The sequence below is a fragment of the Ambystoma mexicanum genome, chromosome 6p (assembly GCF_040938575.1).
Source record: "Ambystoma mexicanum isolate Mex_15411 chromosome 6p, UKY_AmexF1_1, whole genome shotgun sequence".
NCBI lineage: Eukaryota > Metazoa > Chordata > Amphibia > Caudata > Ambystomatidae > Ambystoma > Ambystoma mexicanum.
The window spans coordinates 670,666,472-670,689,298 of record NC_090935.1 but is presented as its reverse complement, the minus strand read 5'-3'; the positions used below and the strand labels follow the sequence as shown (position 1 = coordinate 670,689,298).

General features: G+C 42.1%; 1 protein-coding gene across 3 annotated transcripts in view; it reads right to left on the bottom strand.

The window, feature by feature from the left end:
- Window positions 1-22,827, bottom strand: part of RASGRF2 (Ras protein specific guanine nucleotide releasing factor 2) — a 2,380,666-nt gene that overhangs the window by 337,950 nt on the left and 2,019,889 nt on the right. For all 3 annotated transcript variants that reach the window (XM_069627555.1, XM_069627554.1, XM_069627556.1), the window contains exon 19: window positions 2,356-2,468. In XM_069627555.1, coding sequence (XP_069483656.1) covers window positions 2,356-2,468 — 113 coding nt within the window. The remainder of the gene's footprint in view (window positions 1-2,355; window positions 2,469-22,827) is intronic.

Sequence of the window (22,827 nt, the reverse complement as noted above, 5' to 3'; positions counted from 1 at the left end):
AAATCAAGTAAAACTGTTCATAGTGGGCACATGGGCATGCAGGTCCACTGGTCTCACCGATCTCGGTCCTTGGCCCAGCCACTTTTCTTGCACTGCCTACCTGCACTACGGGACTGTCTCTGTATCCTTCAGCCCCTTCTCCCGGCATTTACCTTGCACTTGCCACCAGCTGGCCCTATTATTTAATTTGTATTCAACTAACCATGTACAGCCCTTCCCCATGCGCGATCAGAAAGACACCTGGCCTAGTAGGATCGTTGTCTGTCTGCCCTTGTTCCTCACCTGCCTCGTCACGCCTAGAAACACTTGAGTATAGGCGCGTTACAAATGCCATATCATATATCATATCATTCCTCACGCATGTAGACTAACTGTCGTTTATCATTGTGTGTTGGCCTCGATTTATCTTGTTACTTTTCACATTGATTTTAGAGATGAACATACTCCATTGAACTATCCTTGCAAGCAAATAGTTTCTGATCGGCCGTAATCAATAAAATGAGTAATATTAATGAAGTTCGGCTAGCGAGACTAATTATCATTTTTTTGTTTTCATAACAGGTATTTGATCCCATTCTGCCACTGCCATCTGTTTGAGACACCGGCGGATGGATTCTTCAGCAGACACCTGCAGCTTTGTGTCAACAACTGGAGCACGATCACCATATTATGGGACGATCGCCAAGGGCCCACATGCCCTTACGCTGTACTAGTGGCTAGAAGCAACATAACAACCTTTAGGCTGGACTAGTGCCTAGTTGATGGAACAGCCTTGCGGTTCACCGTGCTTCCAAAGTGATTATTTTTACGAAAATGAACACCCTGTGTACCATAAAGGAACAGCGCGTGACTCAAGATGAAACAGAACAGTTATTGCGGATACAGATAAAAGAAAATAAATGGCTTCCGGAGTTCATATGGCAATTGCTGAATATTCTCTAAACATTTAATGTCAAATAAATGTACTTTACCAAATGTACCATGTTGCTGTTTGATTTTAAAGTACAGTTTAATATTCCGAATTGTGCTGCGCTGTGTTGTGAGATGGTCTGTGTTGGTTTCCGGGTTCTGTGTGAAGTCGCGTAGAAGACGACTGGGCGCGTTTGCCTATGCAGCACAGTAACGTCACGGGGAGAGGTAGGGAATATGAATGTTTTGATAATGTCAGGCTCAGGGGCGGGGGAATTGATTTAGTGCCGCAAAAGCAGGTCAGCCAGGGCGATCGGGAAAAAGATAGGATTATCAGAAAATGGCGGCTCCCTGGTGCTTGTTTTCGCGTGCGTTTAATGGACGAAAACTCGGGTAAGGTCCATAGGAAAATTTTCTAAAATCGAGCCACTTAGGCTTATAAAAACATGGCCGACCCGTAGGGACAATAACATTTTTTACTAGACCATGCCTTTAACCTAAAAGCATTTTGGTAAAAACCAATAGTGTCTGTCTCCTTAATTGAGGTGAACCACCTCCGGTTCCTGAAACACCTCAAGACCTTCTTCATTGCTTCTGCCTTCGCCCCTCCTCTCCCCTGTTGATCTGTTTCTCTCTCAGCACTGTGCACCTGGCCACCCTCTGTCCCCTAAACCCAGGTACCTGCTCACCCCGCCACCCTCCTGCACTGCCTCCGGGCCACCCCTTGCACTGGGGTCTGTATCTGTACCCATACAGTCCTGCACTCCTCCCCTTTTTTTTCTTCCTGCACTTATCAGACTTACCCAGTCTGCTGCCTAAAACACAGCACTTGTCACTTGATGGCTGCACTACCACCGTTTATTGCCTTTATTATTTCTTTATTTTATTTATAATTATTTATCTGTTTTCTCCTCTGCTCCGCACTTTCCACTTCTCCCCTCCATACACTTTTCCCTTTCCCTTTCCCATGCACTTGCACGTTCTCAATGTCACTGGGCCTAGTAAGATCCTTGTTTTGTTCTCCCCTGTTTCCTTCTTTTGCCTTGTCGTGCTCTGAAACACTTGTGTACGAGCGCAATATAAATAAAATATCATATCACATCATACTTCCAGCCCTCACACTAAATGCATGCCATTCTTTCCCCCTTTTTTGATGGTAAATTCCAAAACTGTCTGCTCAGATAACCAAATAATTACCACATGCAATAACTTCTTTGGAATACATTGGAAAATGCTTCTGTGGTTCATTACAGTACAAATTAAAGAAGAGCTCCCCACAGGCTTTACACGGCACGTGTATCGTAAGGTAGCAAAACATAGGAGATACTGAAAAATCAAGGAACAATATTAACCATCTTTACACTCATGCACGAAACATCTCACATCTGCCATGCACTTGTTCCGTATTTCCCATCAAATTGCAGTGTAAGTTTACCGATATTTTACCTTAGGATGTTAGCTGTTGCTTTCCTCTCTTGGGGTAGAAGGTCAGGATCTCGCAGAATTTCTTCTAACAAATTCACTACGTTGGTTTTCATCTCAATATTTAGCTCAAAGTCCTATAAGATAAAAGAAACACCTGGAGTTGATTGATATGCATAGATGTAAACAAAGAAAAACATGTGCAGTCATCTTGCACGTTCAAAGATTGGGATTGATTTGAAAGTGGCACACCACGGAATTACAATATGGACCACTACCAGCAGGTATCTTCAAGGAGGTGAAGAATCATGAAGGCGCCTGCTTCATGCGTAAACTGAAAGAAAATGGCTGCATGTGATATAATCGCTGGAAGTGGCATCGAGGATGACACCCATTTTGAAGGCACTAGACACCCTCCTCAACATATTTTAGGACTGGTACAATTATATAAAGAAACTCCAATCCTAGAATATTTGGGGAAAGTGTGGGATATTGCCTTTAAAAAAAATATCGAGTCGCCCTGTTATTTCCAGCGATGATATCACTGGATACTAAGAAAATGCCCCTTCCAGTACATTTAGGATTTTGCTTCTGTTAAACTCTGCACTCAATGTTTCTGTAAACATGATGGCGCGTGTAAAATGAACAATGTGCTTCACATATCCTGTGCTGAGGCTACCATCAGCTTTTTAGGAGGTCTGTACCAGGCGGAGGTTCAACTTCAAGGCACTGGCTAGGCTGCCTTAAACATAGGGAGCTGGCACCATTACAGGCTGGTACAGCCCTCCATACAGTTGATTATTTTCATTGGCACCTAATTGAATCACTGAGAAAAGTGGACGCTAGTGGAAAGCCTAATTAGCTGTCAAATGAGCCCCTAGAAAGAGACATTTGATCCCACCCTTCCTCCCCTCTCCTCCTTAGAACTCATATTGCCTAGTGTCTATGGCATGACCTTTAAGGTGTCAGAGAGGCAAGACGCTTTGCACTGCTAGTGCTAATTGTGCAAAGATACCCCTGTTGTTTGAACTGTCAACCTGCCCTGCCACTGGGAAATGCAACGCTGGGATCACATCACCAGACCTGAGCTATCATCAACTCCAGAAGGAGTGAAACCAAACTCTTCCCAGCCAATGAGTCTCCTAGGTTTTGGGATGCAAAGCTGCACTGGGGAGAGACCTTACAAATGTAGCGCATTTTACCCCACATGTCTACCACTGTCAGGGGCGTGTCCAGGGAGTGGCCTGCGTGGCACATGCTACCCCTGGAATCTGATTGGTCACCCCAGGTGCCAACCCATTATCCTAAACTAGGATCATTACGTGTGTGGGCACTTGTACTTCATGCCACCCCTGCATAAGTCAGTGCCCTACTTGGGCCACCCCAGTCAAAAGAATCTGGACACGCCACTGACCACCTGATCTGCCAACTCCGGAAGTATCATACCCCCATCATGTTCCCAGTGAAAACCCACAAGAAGATTGCAAAGCACTGAATGTCCCATGTTGCTTTCCGTAAAGTGTTAGCTGTACTGTTCAATCCGCGACACAGCATGGAAAACTGTCCGCTTTTATGGTCTGCGTGCATATGCCGGCTGAAGGGTGGCAATCTGCGGAAGTCCAGTAGTGTCTGTTTTGTTCATATCTGATATAAAGGATCCCACTTCCCTGGGCAGACTTGATGCTCAAGAGACCGATCTTTGATGCACCTAGCCATTTACTTTGCACACTAATCAGGGACCAGAATCGTATCCCATGATTGATTGTCACAATTGCCTGTAGTCCTCCTCCACACAGGTGATCCTTCTTTCCCTTAACTCTGCCTGGACGAAGAATGAGTCTCTGTTCCAGGCTACTCAGTTCTGGGCTCTACAACACCCCACCTCCTGATAGCCAAGCCATGTGGGCTCCCTGAGGAGATGTTCTCTCCTTCCCGATCCCCCATGGAAAGAAGCCTGTTCCATCTTGAAACCTTAAGCCCTGCTATGAGGGGATAACACAGGCCGTTGCTTACAGCCTTCTGGTCTCTGCCTGGAAGATACTAAGGGGTTGTAGGAGAAGGGGCAGGCAAAGAACAGTGATTCCTGTGAGGTGAGTACTATAAATGTAAATACCAGGATGAGGAAGAGAATAATGGAAATAATAGGACATAAAAGTTGCAAAGGCGTGACAGGGTCGTTTCAGGCGAAAACATTTGTGTTTTTAGTTACCGCTAAGGTCACTGACTATGAAAGTGCCCTCAGCTAGGGAAATGTGTACAGAGGCTGAAAAATGTACTATTTAGATCATGTACTATTTTTTTTGTGCAGTTTTATTTATTTTTTTTATTTTGTTTTTAGTGCTTACGCACCTTTAGAAAAAAGAAGAAAACTTTGTTTTTCTTACAAGTTAGTTACTTAATGTTAACATCAAAATACAATCACTTAAGAGAAAAGAAAAACAGCTTATTGGAAGTAAATTTAAAATGGCAATACGAGAGAATAGACAAAAAGAACTTAATCGCTTGCCTATATATAAAATGTGTAAACATAGAGCATAAATAAAAAATCAGCATGACATTTATGATGGCAACACACAAATCTTTTTTGTTTCTCCAACAGGTACCTTATGCAATCTTATGTCCCCTTTTCAACTAATAACAAGTATGTTTAAATTCTGTAACCAATAACCTTTTCTTGGGACTTTATACAGTAAGAGCAGACTCAATGATTTTAAGGAAACGTACAGTTGCAAGAATAATGGAGTTACAACTTCCCCACATGCAACTAGCCCACACAAGCTTCCTTCCTGTAATCGTGTTAGCATGATGTAAGTCTTTCATAATGTTTAATCACTCTGATTCAAAGTAAGTACAAAACAGAAACAGATGTTTTAAAGTTTCTTCTGCCTGTTCATTATTACAGAATTGACAAGTAAGGGTGTCATATGAGTTTAATTGTGACAACCAGTACTTTGTTCTAGATTTAGTATGAAAAAGATCAAGACGAAATCGCATGTAGAGTTTGCGGGACGCTGCACAAGGTCAAAGAGGTAAGTAATGCAAGCGAGGATGTTGCTTATGCCTAAAGCTGGCATATTCAGAAAATGAGGAATAACTCGAGATTAGATCTGACGTCGCGGCCCAATCATTTAAGAAAATTCTTTTTCTAGCAAGACACCATTTCCATTGTAAATCTTCAGGCAAGATATTAATCTGGGACAGCAACTTGAAAATACGTTTCTGAAAGAATTCAATGGACCTTTGTTGAGATATAGTTAGCATCGTAGAGGAGTCCTCATAGATGGAATTCAAAGGTGGAAAACGCATTTTTATATAAGTATTTAAAAGTCTCCAAATGTAACGTGATGCTACAGAGTTTAGTCCCAATTCATGTCTTAATATGACGTTAGGTAGGTAATTAGGCAGACCAACGTTAACTTCCAAATCCTCGCTTGCAATTTGTTTAAGAAAACATTGAGATCAACGAGACAAAGGTCCAGCCCGTATAGTAAAATGGCTTCCACCTTTTTCAAGTAGTATTCATAAAGGGGGATCAATGAGAATTTACAAAATTTCAGAAGAATTATTTTCATTTGTCCAATCAAGGGGTTACTTTTTCAGCAAGCGCTTTCTGCCAGAATATCGATGACGAATTATTTGCAAGATTATAACCTAAATAAGTTAGGCGATTGACAAGATGGACTTCAATTCAGTCAATCGTCCATTGAAATTTCTGCAATTTTTTTTTGTTCGACGATAAGATTATGATATTAGATTTCATTGAGTTTACAGTTAAATTATTTATCTTGCAATATTGAGAAAAGCATTCCAGTTTATTCTGAAGCCCTGCATGAGTGCAGTCTAAGAGGAGTACATCATCGGCGTATGCTAGCCATGAAAGATGTAAATCGCCTATTTGTACTGCAAAAGATTTATTAGGATTCCAAATACGCCCAATATCTGACAGATAAAGATTAAAAAGTACCGCCGCCAGGTTACATCCCTGTTTAACTCCAATAAAGGTCGGGATTGTTCAGTCAGATATCCCTCTTTAGAAATTCTCACTTTAAAGTTTGTATTATGATGGAGTAAGGAAATGAGTGCAACCAGATATGGAGGAAATTTATATTCCACATCTTTTGCCAAAGTCTGCCTCTGATTACACAATCAAAGGCAGAAGAAAGATCTAATGAAGCAATAAAGATTGGCTCATGAGAAGAAGACTGAGCTGCGGCGGTTAAATGTGCCAAAATCGTTGCATTAAGTTGTGTACCCATAGATTTGGGGAACCCTATTTGTGCTTTGTTGAGGATACACTTTTTGGTTATAAAAGTTTCCACCTCGCCAAGTATCAAAAACCCAAACACTTTAGCTGCAACGTCAATGAGCGCGATAGGGCGAAAGTTCAATGGATCGTTCAGAGGGCCCTTTTTGTGAAGTGGTATAATAATAGAAGTGACCCATGAGATAAGTAAAGACTTAGTTTTAAAGATAATTTGATAGATCCTTGAGAAGATGATTGCCCAGAATTGCAGATCGTCTTTAATCACACATGGTGGAAGACCATCTGGTCCCGCGCATTTGGATGGCTTGAGTTTGTTGATAGCAGAGACAATATCAGCAATGTAACAAGGGCAGACGGAAGGGATCGTAAGCAATAAGTTTGTGATGTCGAAGTGAGAGAACCTAGACGGAAGAGAGTATTTAGATTAAAAAAAGTGTACCAAGTAGTACCATCGATCGACGAATCTAATGAATCATGAGCTATCCCATTTACAGAACGTAAAATTCGCCAAATGTCTCTACTATTGTAATTACAAATGTGACTAACCATTTTTTGGTTTAGCTCAAGCGTAATTTGAAAGCGAATTCTTTTAGTTTTGTTTTTATACTTCTGTAATAGAGAGACTTTTTTGCAGCACAGTAATCCACACTTCCAGAGGAGAAATCCCCTTTCTTTAGGCGCCTTACTTCTACATTTTTTTGTGTCTTTAAATTAGCTTGCAAGACAGAGAAAGAGGAGCGTGCCGCACTTGTAGACAAATTGGATTTTGAATGTGGAATCAAGGATTTAAGATGGACTTGAATCATGTTGAGGTTCCATGTAAGAGAAATTTTTTCAGAGGGATAACTATGCCGGTCGCATTCTGACCAAAGATCACGATTCACCAGGAATGTTAAACGTCTACAAGTTGAAGCATTCCAATGAATTGATAGTAAAGTTCTATCAGTTTGGACTAAAGCTAAAGTCGGTAAATTCTGGAAATGTTCAACTGTAATCGAGGTAGTAGTAAATATCATAGCGTGATCACCAAACGTAACAGGAAGGGAGACAATAGGGAAGAGTAAGCCCAAAAGCTTTTTTGAGGTAACAATGAAGTCAATAGTTCATTTAGAGACTCCTCTCTTCCACGTGAAATAACTTTCCAAAGAGGTCGGGAAGATTGCAAATAAGTCCCAATCGGAGAAAAATTGGGACCATCTTTTACCATTAAAGGAGGAGTGTTTAAAATGACTGGATATGATAAAATACATATCTGAATTAATAGTAGCATAAAGAAAATAATTAAAATCCCCTCCCAAAAGAATTTCTGCCTGAGTATTATTTAAGGTTAGTTCAATGAGAGTGTTATTTAAAGTATTAATAGCAGATTCAATAGACAAAGCAGCAGGATTCCAGTAAAGTGAAATAAGCACATTTTTTAGGTTGCAAATAGAGATATTCAAATCAATCAGAATAAAGTATTTAGTAATAGTATTAAAAGTATGGTTTACAGTGAACTGTAGATTATTGTTAAGCAAAATAGCTGCCCCACCTGAGGGTCGACCATGATTGTTCTGGATGGCTGGGTTGCAGAATGAAGTAAAGCCATCAAACTGAGTATCCTTGGAGGACATTGTTTCCTGAATAAATAGGATTGATGGTATTGGCTGTAGGCCCCTGGTAAGAAACCATGATTTTAAATTCTTAAATCCACAACAATTCCATGAACAAATTACTAATTCTTTACATTACGAAGGCAGCAAGGAAGAATTTGAAGTTATTGCTTTTGTAAGAGGTATTATATCTAATAAACCATTTAGTGCAGTTGTTAGAGAGGCTAATTGCGCCAAAATTTGGGCGTTGTCATTCTGGGAGACAGAGGATTGCACAGTTTCCTTTTGACGCGATGATGGTGCAGGAGGAATGAACTCTAAAAATTCCATAGCTTTATCAATCAAAGGGAATGCATGTAATTCAAGTCCCAAAAATACCAGATCTGATTTAAACTCCCACAATAATTTCGCTATAATTGCAGTTTGGACTTTGCATAACATGTGGTTATTATTAATGTTTGCAAGTTTGATCCATTCCATGTCTTGCGTTACAAGATTGCGAAGGGAGGGAATTTTTTACAGAGTATTCATTAGGAAGGTGCGATTAACACGTGTGGCACCATTCGCCTGGGCGTTACTAATCCACCCAATTGTGGTTTGCATTTCAGAGGGAATTTCCTGAAATGGAAATAATGTTTCATTATATACCGCCAAAGGAAATGTAGGAGCAGTAGATGCATCCAACTTCAAATCTTTTTCTGTTTTTCGTTCATGAGCAAGTAAGGCCTGAGGACCTTTTGGAGGTTCACGACATGGGATGTCAGCACATGCAAGTGCATCATTATTAGATTCTCGTGAGGGTACACTGGGTTTGGGTATAACTTGACCGCTCGTTTCATCTGAAATTGCGAGCGAAAGTGGGGAGTGAAACAAAGCCTGAACAACAATAGGGGCAGAGGGAATTGGCCCTAAAGTGTTTGAAATTGAAGGTGCAGGAATTGCAGACAAACAGGTTTTTTTGTTTTTAGCAGTTGGAAAATATGTTTTCATATTTGCTTGCACCATATTTAAAGGTTTGACTTGACTCAGATTGGAAAAAGTTACCGAAGGCACACCAAGCTTTTTTACTTCATCTCCTGGCATCAGCATGGTTTTAGTAAGATGTGAAAGATTTACTTCATTACAGCATATGTCAGGTGTTGCCTTTTGTAATGGTTTTATTTGTAGTGCTTTTTTACTTTCTTCATTGAGTTGACTCAAGTTTAGGAATTGTTCTTCAGTTGGTTTAGGACACACCTTCTCTGAACTAGCAGATGGAACCTGAGAAATAGATGAGCCGTTTGTAGAAGGTGGAAGGCTTTTTTAGTTCTTCTCGAAGTATGATATATGTTTGAAGTTATAGATGTTACTATAGGAGGCTCAACAGATGGAACAGAGCCTGTCTTAGCTTTGCCCAAAATATCAATAAGAGCCGAAGGACTGCCAGGTGATTCACCGTCCATCTTTAAGGCAGGATCTCCAAGCTCATTTTGAAAAAATGCCAGAGAAACTAACTTAGCATTAAATAAAATTTGTTCCACCTGTAACAGTCTGTCATGTTGCAATTTGACAACATAAACCAAATCAATAGAGGGAGACGCAGAGGTTACTTCTCCGACAAAAGGGGTTTGCAGACAATATAGAAGCAAACGAGGTGGGAATTCCTTTTGCTAATAATAGGTCTTCCTTTGAGAGTTTACAGCCAGAAGAGGAGAAGCTGCAGACAGGTTCTTACTTACAAAAGCTGCAGCATGCTCATGGCAAGTTAAATGATATATGTGACATGCTTCCTGAGCCAAAATATACCCTTCAATTTTGGACAATTTCTCTGTGTTAAGGTTCAGACTCTCCCTCATGTCTTTCAGCAATTGATGGGTATATTCATGTCCTTTGTCCAAAAGGTTTAACATCCTAGAGAGTACAGGGAATGTATGAAGCCGATGTTCCATAGCATGAGGTATAGAAGACACCGGGGAATGAGGTAAATTTGGATCAGGGGGAGTGTCTCCAGCGATATGCTTAGAAGGTACTTGGAGACTATCCTCAGCCTACAAGTGTACATTCTTTCGAGGGAATAATTCCCTTACAGGAGAACTAGCAAGCTTATTGGCACCAAAGAATGAATTAGGCTTAATGCAGTTAGCATGTAAATTGGACAAGGAAGGCAAAGACACTGGTGCAGGATGGAAATGCACCTGTTCACGAAATACACTTGCAGCAGAAGCGGGGGTGGAGGGGTCAAGTGAAAGACTAATTCACCGTTCAAGTGCCGCAATTACCCCCAGAGCGAGCATAGAGGTGAAAGGGGGTGCAAATGAAATATCGTATGGATCTTCATTAAAATGCAAGTTATCATTTACAATCCCCGATGCTGTCACGTTAAATTTCACAGCAGAATCATTAGCAGCCTTTAGGCTAAAGGGTGCATTTTTTTTGTGTTGGTTTAAACTCTTCCAGTACCTCTGGTAGCATAGTTTGGGGAATGGGTGGGCCGAAGGTAAGTTTTCTTTAGAAGCAGCGCACACCTCTTCTTGGACAGATAAAGACAGTAAGGACATTTCACCAGTCCCAAGGGAATGCCTGAAATCATCATTTTTCAGAGGCATTTTATTATCTGGCATCTTCTTTATGGAGTCGTGAATTTGCTTACCATTCCTCAAAGTAGATTCCATGAGGGGAAGTATGACAACTGTGTAAACAATGATTTAGAAGGCTGCGCATTCAATCTTCCCACTTCTTAAAGTGCAAATGCGTTAGAGTTTGCTTTGTGCTCACAAATATACACACAACAAGGTGGCACGTCAACTAGTGATAGATGATTATACACAACAGCTATTACCATCAGATATTTAGTAATTCAAAATTATGAGCTCAGACTTTATGCCACACTTCGAATGCTCGGGAAGTTTGTTTTAACTGGCAATGAGGTCACTTATAGAACCTGGCTCACAGGCTGCCCCTCGCACAGCTAACTGCCCCCAATTCGCAGTCCCTAACTTCAGGTCTTGTTCACTGCCTAGTAGCTGGCGATTGAATTGGGCGGTTTTCCCCTATTTATTTTTGCTTACAACACAGACTTTTGGGGATCCAGCAATAGTACTCACAAAACACTTGGGGGTGGCTTAAACAAAAACTAACCCGCTAACCGGGATCTGGCAAAGCAGCTCCACAGACTTCCACTGTATTCAGACACGCGGCACGCAACCGCTCACAGCTTTTGAAAACCAAAGCCTAATCAGAAAACCTACACGGTGGGATCAAAGAGACGCAGCTCCGCAGTCTCCCACTGGGTTCAGTCACTCGGCACACAGCCGCTCACGGCTCTTCGAAAACAAAGCCTACTCAGCGGGATCAAAGAGACGCAGCTCCGCAGTCTCCCACTGGGTTCAGTCACTCTCAGCACACAGCCACTCACGGCTCTTCGAAAAACAAAGCCTACTCAGAGGGATCAAAGAGACGCAGCTCCGCAGTCTCCCACTGAGTTCAGTCACATGGCACCCAGCCGCTCACGGCTCTTTGAAAACAGACACTGCTCCGCAGTCTCCCACTGAGGTCTGAGCTCTGCTTGGCTCACCGCAACCTCCGCTCTTCGAGCACAATATCCGCTGCACTGAATCAGGGCGGCCTGGCTCCGCAGCCTCCCGCAGATTTCAGTTTTTTTCAAAATACAATTCTCCACTGTGAACAACTCTTCCGACCACTGTTGTGAAGAGTAATATGTAAATTAGCGGACCATATTTCCTCGCAGCAAACCAACACACATAATAAAGTACCTTCTCCTTCTCTGTCCCCCAACGGACCACGACAGACCACTTGCTTCCCCACTTCCTCTCCGCGCAGCAAGTGGTGTTTTAAGGTTGTTGCAGGCACAGGCTCCTGTAAAGCTCCTCCTCCAGCAATGGCCACAGAAAAGATACTCAAAAGACCAATAAGGCAGCCCACGACAGACCACTTGCTTCCCCACTTCCTTTCCGCGCAGCAGGTGGTGTTTTAAGGTTGTTGCAGGCACAGGCTCCTGTAAAGCTCCTCCTCCAGCAATGGCCACAGAAAAGATACTCAAAAGACCAATAAGGCAGCCCACGACAGACCACTTGCTTCCCCACTTCCTTTCCGCGCAGCAGGTGGTGTTTTAAGGTTGTTGCAGGCACAGGCTCCTGTAAAGCTCCTCCTCCAGCAATGGCCACAGAAAAGATACTCAAAGACCAATGGGCAGCCCACGACAGACCACTTGCTTCTCCACTTTCCTCTCATGTACTATTTAGTGCATGACATCTCAACACTGTCTGCTTCAATATTTAAGAGTTTTAAAACATAAAAAGGCCTTGGACTGACGAAGTGGACTTGGACCCTCTTAAAGCCAAAAAAAGTATTCATATTAGGGCGCAGAGTGCCAATTAAAATGAAGTTCATACCACCAAACACACACAAACATCTGCAACGAGCACATGTACCATGATATGCATGCATGGCAAGGTGTGCGGGACACATACAATTAAGCCTGTACCACCAAACACTAATGAACACATTATCAATCAGAAAACCCAACATGCAACTAGTACAGCATACAGTCAGAGTAACACAAGCAATTAAAGGCATATACTGCCCAACCCATGCAATTATCACCAGCATCCTACACACACACACTAGAACAACACAACTCCAGCTCACACACAGTCTTCCTGCATACGCTAAGGAAGGCATTGAGGAACACACTTTATTACACATGACAAACGTGCAAGCAAAGCATAAAACAAACTGCACTATAATACACAACTCCTGAGCAAAGCAATGAGCAATCACATGTCCACGCCCCTGCATGAACCCAGCCTCGCATAAGCACACTACTTATATAGCCATTCTAACATCCAAACCAGTGCCACTGTGATCGCTTTCTGACCCACAGAGACACCCAACCACAGGCTACTACCCAATAAGCCAGCACATACACCCGACCCATGAACAAAAGGCGTGTTTGCCATTCAAACAAACGTAACACTTATACATAAACACCCACACCACGTCCACATGCAACACCCACAAATTTAACAGTAAAATGTTCTCTTGCTAGTTTATTTGACAGGATGTCTTACGTATGGAACCTGTTCCCATATCCAGATGGCAGGGCTGGTAAGTCGATCACATACATATGGTCTAGCTTACACGTCCTTTACCAGACATCAAGCATTCACCTCATTATAAAGAAATCTCAACATAAAAACTACTTGCGCAAAAGAGCATGCCCATTGCACACATGCAGTAAACAAGAGTCAAGTCAGCGGAAACCAAAATATTAATTCACTTCAAGGACATCATCCTACCGTTAAAGAGATAGAAACAGCACTGCTGGTCATAAGTCAGATCACCATACGTCAATCAACACATGATAAAAGATAACATGTTTATTAAATTTCTTATAAATTTATTTCAAAACGTTTAAAAAGGGATTAAATAGTCTACAATACTTGTGCAATACATGAAATTGTATCGTACAATTAAAGAGATAAAGAAATAAAGTGCATGCTGCGGTAAAATGCTAGTGCCAATTGTGAACCTCGAGGTGATATCAACGGGAAATAAATCGATCGTAATAAATCCTGATGATAAACACAAGGATGACTCGAGGGTATCCCTAGATGAGTGAAGGGGATCACTCGACCGGGGAAACCCACAGTGACCCAGAAATAATTGGAATGTGTAAATAGCAAATGTCTGTTAATGACACATTCCACACAATGCAAAGAGTCAAAATCGAATCGATTATAATAATCAGCAACCAAGAGGACCAATAGCTAGAAAAAACTCAATACCAGAGTAAAAACACATCTAAAACATGTACACATAGTAATACAAGTTAGGGATGCTACGTGTCACAAATGCATCCACACCATCATACAGGCTGGCAATATCACGCAAACAGCATCTCGTAAACCAATCAAAGGAAAGTACCTGGTTTAAAAGTACCCCAAAGATCACACTGAAATATTGTAAGCTAATGACAGAGAATCCTCCTTACCACACAGCACTAACATATACCCCACTCCGCAGCAGGAGGTGGTCCCATTTGAGGATCAGAAGGAGGAGGAGGAGAGTAAATGGAGAGGGTGAAAGCCAGGAAGAACCTCAGGAAGTGGTGGCCTCAAACCTCTCCACATATACCACAATGTCCTGAGTGTGCAACCTTTTCCCTGCCACCTGGGAAGACCATCAGGGGAGAGAAACATGTGGCCTACTGTACAGTGGAGCACTTTTTGAAGAGAGTAAAGTGGGGACCGAAGGGAAGGGGGAAAGGGTGTGGCACACTTGGGACCATGATGATGAAGAACCAGTAGGCCAGTGGCACAGGCCCAGGTTCCAGGTATATGAGTCCCCAGAGGCTAGCAACCAATCAGGCACCAGTCTGCCACTTCCAAAGGTGGTGATTTTGAGGAGAGTTCTAATACATCCCAGGGCCAGAGTGCAGCACATATGCAACATCGGGCATGTGGAGGCAAAACCACCACACCCACCCAGCCTGCCCAAACAGTGGCCCTGGCCCGACTACTGTGGCAAGTAGCAGGCCCATGTTACTGTTACCAAATTAACAAATGATTGGGGGTGTTGTAAAACCACAGACAACACTCATCTTTGAGCAGGACCCTCTGAATGAGAATGTGGCATGGGGGACCCACTGCCTTTGTTGTGGGCTGCCAGGTACTGTCGGGACCTGGATTGCTTGGCAACCTGATGAGGCATATGGGGCTCCACTACTCTTCCCACCTGAAGGGCGTTGTAAAGTGGAAGCGGAATAAAGCAGCAATTGTGGAGGGACTGGCCTCCCCGGGAGACTCCTCAATCCATAAGAGTGGAGCAGTTTGTGGGAGAGCTTTGTTGACTCAACAGACATTGAGACCTATCAATCGCAGCATCTTAAATTGCTGTGTTCACTAAAATTGATTCCTTACTGTACTAGAATTTGCTTAGCCAATAGGACAATCTCCACATGAATAACTTGTACAGACGTAATGAGATATTTGCTGTTTACAGACTAGGTACTGGTCATAATATGTTGTATCATTTACGCAGACTATCCTATACAATTTGTTTCGTGTTTTGTTAATGATTTGCTTTGAACATTAGCCTTTTCTGTTTTGAACTTTCAAACTTCTTTACTTCTGCTTTTTCTACTTCCAGACTTTGATTTCAGTTTTTTTCTATTTATTATTGTTCATAAAGAATGTGTTTACTTAGAATTTGTCATTATTAATTCAACATTTGTTATAAAGATTAAAAATGTGAAATTCACAGAAATGCTAAGTATCCAGCGCAGTGTGTCTTACCTCCTGCATGCCTTTGAGCAAATGCGAGGAATACCCCTATGTGTTATTGAATAACACAGGGTACGGGCTCTTTCTCCTGAAGAGAGTCAACACAAGGACACCATACTAGGTATCAGTTATACACACTCTATACAGGGTGATCCTTCCTCAGCAGCCATGTGATGAGACAGTTTACAGTGACTTCTTCCACTGTTATACCACACCGTTTTTTCCTGTTGGGACACATACCCTCCCGTCTGTTTGCAAGTTCTACACCCCAGTCCCAGACAGAGTAGGGGTCTACCCTCCAGCTTAATAGAGCTGGAGAACATCATGAAATGCTCTGTGCAAGATATTGACAACTTTAGTTGTTGGTGTGCCCTGTTAAAGAGCAGAGAGCCTTAAGCAGTGGCTCTGCCCTGTGACGGTATCAGAGGATCTTAGTGGGAAGCCCCGCCTTGTTAAATTACTTGATATCTTTAAGGTGTGGATATGTGAAAATGTGACTGATCCGATAGGGAATCAAAAACATAACTTGAGCTTTGTCAATGTTATGGAATGTGTAAGGCAACAACTGGCCAGGGCCACTCAGTCACTGCAGCTACAACAGCTATCCATTTACCATACACACACACCACAAAACTACCTTGATTCTTTTTTCAGCATTTGATATATAAATCATCATCATAATCTTCTGAGCTGGTGTGTTGGCTGTAGATAGATGTCCCAATTTTAGAAATGTCAAATTACAGCGATGCAAGGCTTCTTCTGCGATAGAGACAATAGTCAGAGGCACACTAATACACTCTTGGACTGAACACCTGTGGGTGGAAGGGGACAGCTGAACGACGGAAAGGTGCACAAGCGCCGCTGGCTAGACAGACTGCTTGCTGTACAAATACCATAACGGATCATCATCCCTTCCCATGGGCGAAGCGTTCAGTAGATACGCATCAAGCATCTCCGTGGCTGAGTGACCGCTGTTTGTTCCCGATGACCACTCTGTATTCAAGATGCGCAAGTCACTGAGGAGGGTGTTCCACAGTAGCCTGGGAGGCCAGCACCCCATTCTCTTCCCCACTCCTCACTTACCACTTAGCACCCATGTAGTTTCCTAAACGGGTGCTAATGGTCTCTTTTAAAAAAAAATTGAAAATTAAAATTAAACGTACCTTTCTTATGTCGCCCGGCACTGTAGCTGCCAGCTTAGGCCGTTTTCCTGTTTCATCAACATGGAAAATGTACTTGCTGACAGCAGTACTACGAGGCACTGAGCCATGAAAGAAAGATACGTCTATTTTCTTGAAAAGAAAAATAATAAATACACCATTAGCACCCGTGTAAGGAACTAGATGGTTGCTAATGGCGATATATGCCCCTCAGCGGTGGGCCGACCCCGTAGGTAACGGTACTCGGCACCATCATTAAGGGACTCTCGCTGCGCTCGGGCCCTTAACGTGGGCGGTGGGCCATTAACTACAGAGTAGTTCTGCCGCCTCAGAGCATATCGCCTCACTGATGCCCGGTTAACTTGGCAACATTTGAGCTGATTGGTGTTCTTACGTCTACCTGTTTTCTTGCAATAATTGAGAGCTGCAGCGAGTATTCTTTCACATCTGCGCAGTATTTCTTCCTTGTGATGTGTGCTGCAAGACCTCATCCCCTGAGACAGGGAGTTGAAAAGCTCCACTTAAGGTATGGTTCCAACTAAAGAAAATTGCAGGTTGTGCAAGCCAGTGACAGAATGAGAAACCATCAAAAGTCTCTTTTAGTACAGTAATGGGACGAGGGACTTCTGTTTCCATTTTTGTCTACAACATTGGAGAAGGGTTCCCTGAATATTTGTGGTGAGTACTTTTAAAAGGGAATGCAAGTAGTATTGTATTGTCTTGTATTTATTCTTATATAGCGCTTTATACCAAAGCGCTGTGCAGTTATAACAACTTTTACTTATAGTAATAGTGCATTTTATATACAGATTTTTTGAGAGATTAGGGGAAAAATATAATAAATATAGTAGTAAAGAGAGACAACATTTAGGATGGGGCTGAATAATGTAAATGTGTAATAACTTTAGATGGAAATGTGGTTTATTAGATGACTTGTTAAATGTACTGTGGTTGTGATAAGAACTGTAAAGGATAATATGTATAAAATGTAATTGTCATAATGGTATTTAATGATGTCTAGAATGAAGGTTTTATATAAACCAGATATACTTAATAAAAAAAGCTCCACTTTTACTTTCAAAAGTGGGTCCACAAAGGAAGCCAGCAGATACTTAATGTAACCTTTAAATCCAACTACACGTGGCTCACCACACAATGTTGAAGCAAGTCCCTCACTAACTGTGCCACGTAGAAATCCCCTTACAAGGCACAGGCCATTGCTGTGTTGATCAGTTTGGGCTCAGGCAGGTAGACCAGAGAGAGAACCCCACTCAGGGATGCATTGTGACAGATAACCCTTTTGTTGGCCTCCTTAAAGGTTGCAGCTCAAGGCACACATTAGATAGAAGCTGCCACTGATATAGTGTTAAAAATACCCCATCTAGAGCTCTGCTATAAGTGTTGCAGTACTCTGTGATGGTGTTGCACTGCTTGAGTAGCAGGTCTAGCATCTGAAGGTCTTCAGGGTGTGCAGTGGCAACTTGTGTCGCACTCCAAGATGGCTTTGTTGATTTTTGGCATGGTAAGCGTGGCGGAAATGGGAGTTGATCTTCTGAGCCACAGCACCATTTCTTTGTCAGGCTGACAATTGCTGATAAAGCATGGGACCACAAGGTTAAGTACATGTGCAAAGCAGGGGACAGTCATTGCATTGCTTGAGGCGGACAATTCATAATTCAGCAAGGACATTTGATGCATTGTCTGCAGCAACAATTTCCAAATGTAAACTACAAGGCCTTAGTCATAGTGCTTCTACCTTCTCCCAAATGTCAACTGCCATGTTGCCTTTTCCCTGATACCCTTTCATGCACAAGTTTGCCTAGTGCTGAAAGGCACAAACCTGCTGATTTACTCCGGGACTCCTCTTGGCTGTTGGAAGAAGGAAAGACCACCCAGTATGCTATGATGACCACGAAGCGAATGCGCTGACCACTGGTCCACAAGTCTATGGTGAAGTGGACTTTTTGCCCCATGGACTGATGCTTCAGTCATAATCTTGTCGTACAATTATGGTACTGCTTTGTGAGATGTCAGCTAGGAACACTTTAGCAATGATGAACTTTTCTGAAAAACTTTTCTTTAAAAATGATGCTGGAATCCAGCGTTTTCTACAAATGAGTAGGTCAAGAGATCCCTTGCCAACATTGTAACCCGACTGGCGTTGACCCGGTGCTATCTGTCATGGAAATATCAAGCCATGCTCGAATGCTCCCATAAGATTGCCCTGATGCTGTGGGGGGATTACAGTTATGCGCTGCAGGGGCTAGAGCTTGATATCATACTCCCTGTGCCAAGCCTGGGTGCAGATAAAGTATTTATAGGGGAAATAGTGTGGACTTGTGATGGAATGTTGCGTGTCTGATGGTACGGGGAGGTATACACCTTGCATCTTTTATCTTCTTTCCGTGTGTGGATGGTGCTGATGCCTATAGGACAGAATAGATATTGTACCCTGTCTTCCCTTGGCACATACATTTTGGAAGAGTGCGCATGTGACCAGATTTGATTTCAGTTTCTTTTCTACAAAGCATTGCTACAATTCTGACTTTCGTAGTGGGCTAGCGGCACACAGGCTTGATTCACATGGGCATGATGGTGCTGGTGGAGTTCCAATTGCCACGTAATGATGTGCTTTCTGAACTGCAATGAGAGGTAATTTTCTCAAAGAGGCTGTATACGAGAGGTGGGAGTAAGCTTTGATTATTACGATAGCCTCTGCATCTGTGGCTGTATCATTATCCTTGTCTACCGCAGTATCAATGCTTTCCAAAAGCAGTTCTTGTTCCCACTCAGGCTTGGATGGTGCATAATCTTTGCTTAGATCATCATGCATCTCATCAGGGTTAGTGTCTGACCCTGTGGTTGGGGGTGTGGACATAGATACCTGGGATTTTCATACTCATGCCACTGTTCAAGAAGTCAGCTGCCATTCTTCATTGATCTTCATTAGATAAGATCTTCACACTTCCCCCTTCTTTCCCTGTAATGCTGGGAGGAAGTGAAAGTGCACACCCCTCTGTCGGGCCTTGGTGGATGTTCACTGTCAAGGTACAAGACCTGTGCATTTTCTTGTACTATCATATGTACACTAGAGTGGCTTGTGTTGGGGAAGTGGGATGCAAGCCCGAGGACATCCTCATTAGACCGTGTAATTCTGGCTTCCCTAGTGCACACAAAATAAGTGATTTTCCTCACAAACAAATGACAATTAGAAAAAGATTTTAAAATGGCATAACTGATGTCATGTGACCAGTTTTACAAACAACGTTTTTTAATGTACATATAGAACACAAGATAAACAATATTGAGTCAGGAATTCCAAATTGTACCCGGCAGAATGCTGTACAAACATATTACAAACGATAATAGACATGTGTATCACGTTTGTGACTAAAAAGACAAACAAATATGTATGTGGTAACGCACACAAAGTTGTAATGTTTATAGCATTAGACATTTTATTAAAATAAAAGGGTTTTGATAAAAGGGTTTTGATGGTGTTTTAAAGGATGGCAAAAGTGTCTCTTCTACACAGCAACTTCTTAAAGATGATCTCCTGGTATACTCTCCTGCCAGGAACCTTTTCACAATGTCTTTTCCTTTCACATACTCCACATGGGTTACCTGGTGTACTCCCTGTCAGGCATCCCCCTCTTGGCTTTGAAGATCTCCTGCTATATCTTTCCCCCAAAGGTTCACTGCCTGATGTACTTCTTTCACCAAGTCTTCCTATAACCCTTTCTTTATCTTTCAGTTCTCTTCTTCTTTAAGTATAACAAAGTTGTACTCCTTCATTGTTTATACTTTATTGGCTCTAGGTATTATTTTTTCCAACTTCCACCATATTGACATTTTATATATGGAGACATGTTCAAGTTTTGTTTGTTAACTTTATTGTTAGTATGATATGATATGATGTGGCATTTATAATGCGCCTGTACACAAGTGTTTCTAAGCGCGACAAGACAAGGAGGGGGAAACAAAGATCCTACTAGGCCTTTTGTCATTCAGATCGCGCAAGAGAGTATTCATTGGCTTGTGGCAATGCTTGTTCCAATCTTCCCCATATTGACATCCCATATATCAAGACTTTAACAGATCTTGCTTTCAACTTCTTTATTAGTGTTACATTGCTTATGACAACATTTACCCCAATTTTCCCCATATCGACATCTCATATATAGCGACTTGCGTAAAGTCTGTCTTTCTATATTTCTTTATTACTTGGTGGATAATCAAAACAAGTTTCCAATTATCTGTACGCCTTCTCGGTAAGCCATGGGATTACCAAAACTTTTGAGCAGACTCACCTGTGTTTGCTGGTGCTGCCAACCCATGTCATATGGCTGCAGCAAACTCCCTGCTTCGGAAAAGCGTTTCTCGCTGTGCAGACCCTTGTGCAGTTCTCCTGCCAGCTTCTCAGTCACCCGCCTGTTGAACTGCTGCTCTTCAATGAGACTGCGTCCCTGACAGCTTCTCCACTGATGCTTGCTCCCGAGCGGTCCTTCTGCGATACTCAGAGTGCTTCTCCCAGTCTCTCGCCTTTCGGGTAGGAAGCTCCTGCATCCTCCAGCACAGTCTGTTCTCGGGTGTCTGCCTTCGGTTCTGCTTCCCACCTCGCCTGCTTCGCATCTCTGTTCTCCACCATCTCTTGTGACTTGAAGAGGCACACCATTTTTAAATGTCGCGCACAGCTGATTCCCATTATAACTAGTCTTCACGTTTAGCTGGATGTTTCTTTTAATCCACATTAACTCCTTCTTTCTCCTCAGTACTTGAGGTTAATCAGAGTTTGAGTCCATAGGATTGTTGTGCTTTTTAAAGTTGAATTGCTTTGGATTTTTGTTTAAATCAAAACCATCAGAAACAAGAGGAGTTATACATGTGTTATGTATATATGAAGTGTGAATGGTATCCTGTCTAGGGTGTTTATCAAGAAGGGGTTTTAGGGTTTTACAACTAGGAGGATTTGTATAATGACAACATGCCATCAGGAATTTAGGAATAATAGGGTCTTCTTCACATGGAAGGGAAAAATCCCATGTCTCTCCTGATGGAGGATCCACATCTCCCCGACAGCCATCTCCTACCATGTGATCCTCCCTCATAATACCACCGCCAAGGTCAGAATCAGGTAGCGGCTGTCTTGCCCTGGCCACATGGGAGGAGACCCTAGGCTGTGGATCAGTGATGGCTCCACAGGATTCATCACAGTAGTTAAAAAGAGTTGAAGACGTATCAAAATTGGAAGGTATTTGTCGACTCAAGCTACTTTAGTTTTGGTTCTTGGGTCACTGAATTAAAGGAGCCTAGCCTTCATATGGACCAAACGAATAATAAAGGTAGCAGGGACAATATAGCCTCGAGTTAAAATCAATATTTGAAGTATCTGAAAGAAAAATCAGGAGATTATTCCTAAGTGAAGTGTCTAAATGGTGACAACTAATGCACAGAAGAAAAATCAATTGATGTGTGCTACCAGTTGTAAGAAGATTACGTTCATTATCAGGTGTGCGAGCTCCACACTGGGGTTTCGCAAAATACATGTCACACAACAGGTAACAAAGCATTTTCTTCTGGCATCCCATAAGTATATTAGTGACATATAGAAATTCATGGATTATCAGATTGAAAATGTATAGTCAAACTGAATTCTAGACATCACTTAAACTGTGTTAAATGCTTTTGAGAACTGCCAGTGTTTTTCCATTTTATCGATTTAGCATAATTCCGCCTTTCATGCCTCCATTATTTGACCAGGTCCACTCTTCCAATAACCAGCAAGAATACCCATTGCTAAATGCTATTGCATCAACACAGTCACAACGGATATTTAATGACACCTAAGTATAAGCCATGGAGACAGACAAAAGGTGTCAAAAGAATCTCTGATGTTTACACCTGGGTCCATATTTGGATGCCAGCATGCATTTATGCACATGTTTTAACAAATATTAGCATATATGGCATTGTGGTTCCAAATAATGTAATTTTAGGGTGAGTGATGTGAAAAATTAAATGAGCACCAAACCCAGTGTGCAGTAATACTTCAAGAATCCAAGTCTTCTACCACATACCCATTTGTAAATAATAAAGCTGTGCAATCATTTTGTTCCCAAAATGTGCTTTGATTTTATGTAAATCAGACAAAAAAACTAATTGTTATTGATTGACCCCTTTCCCAGAGAAGCATTTCA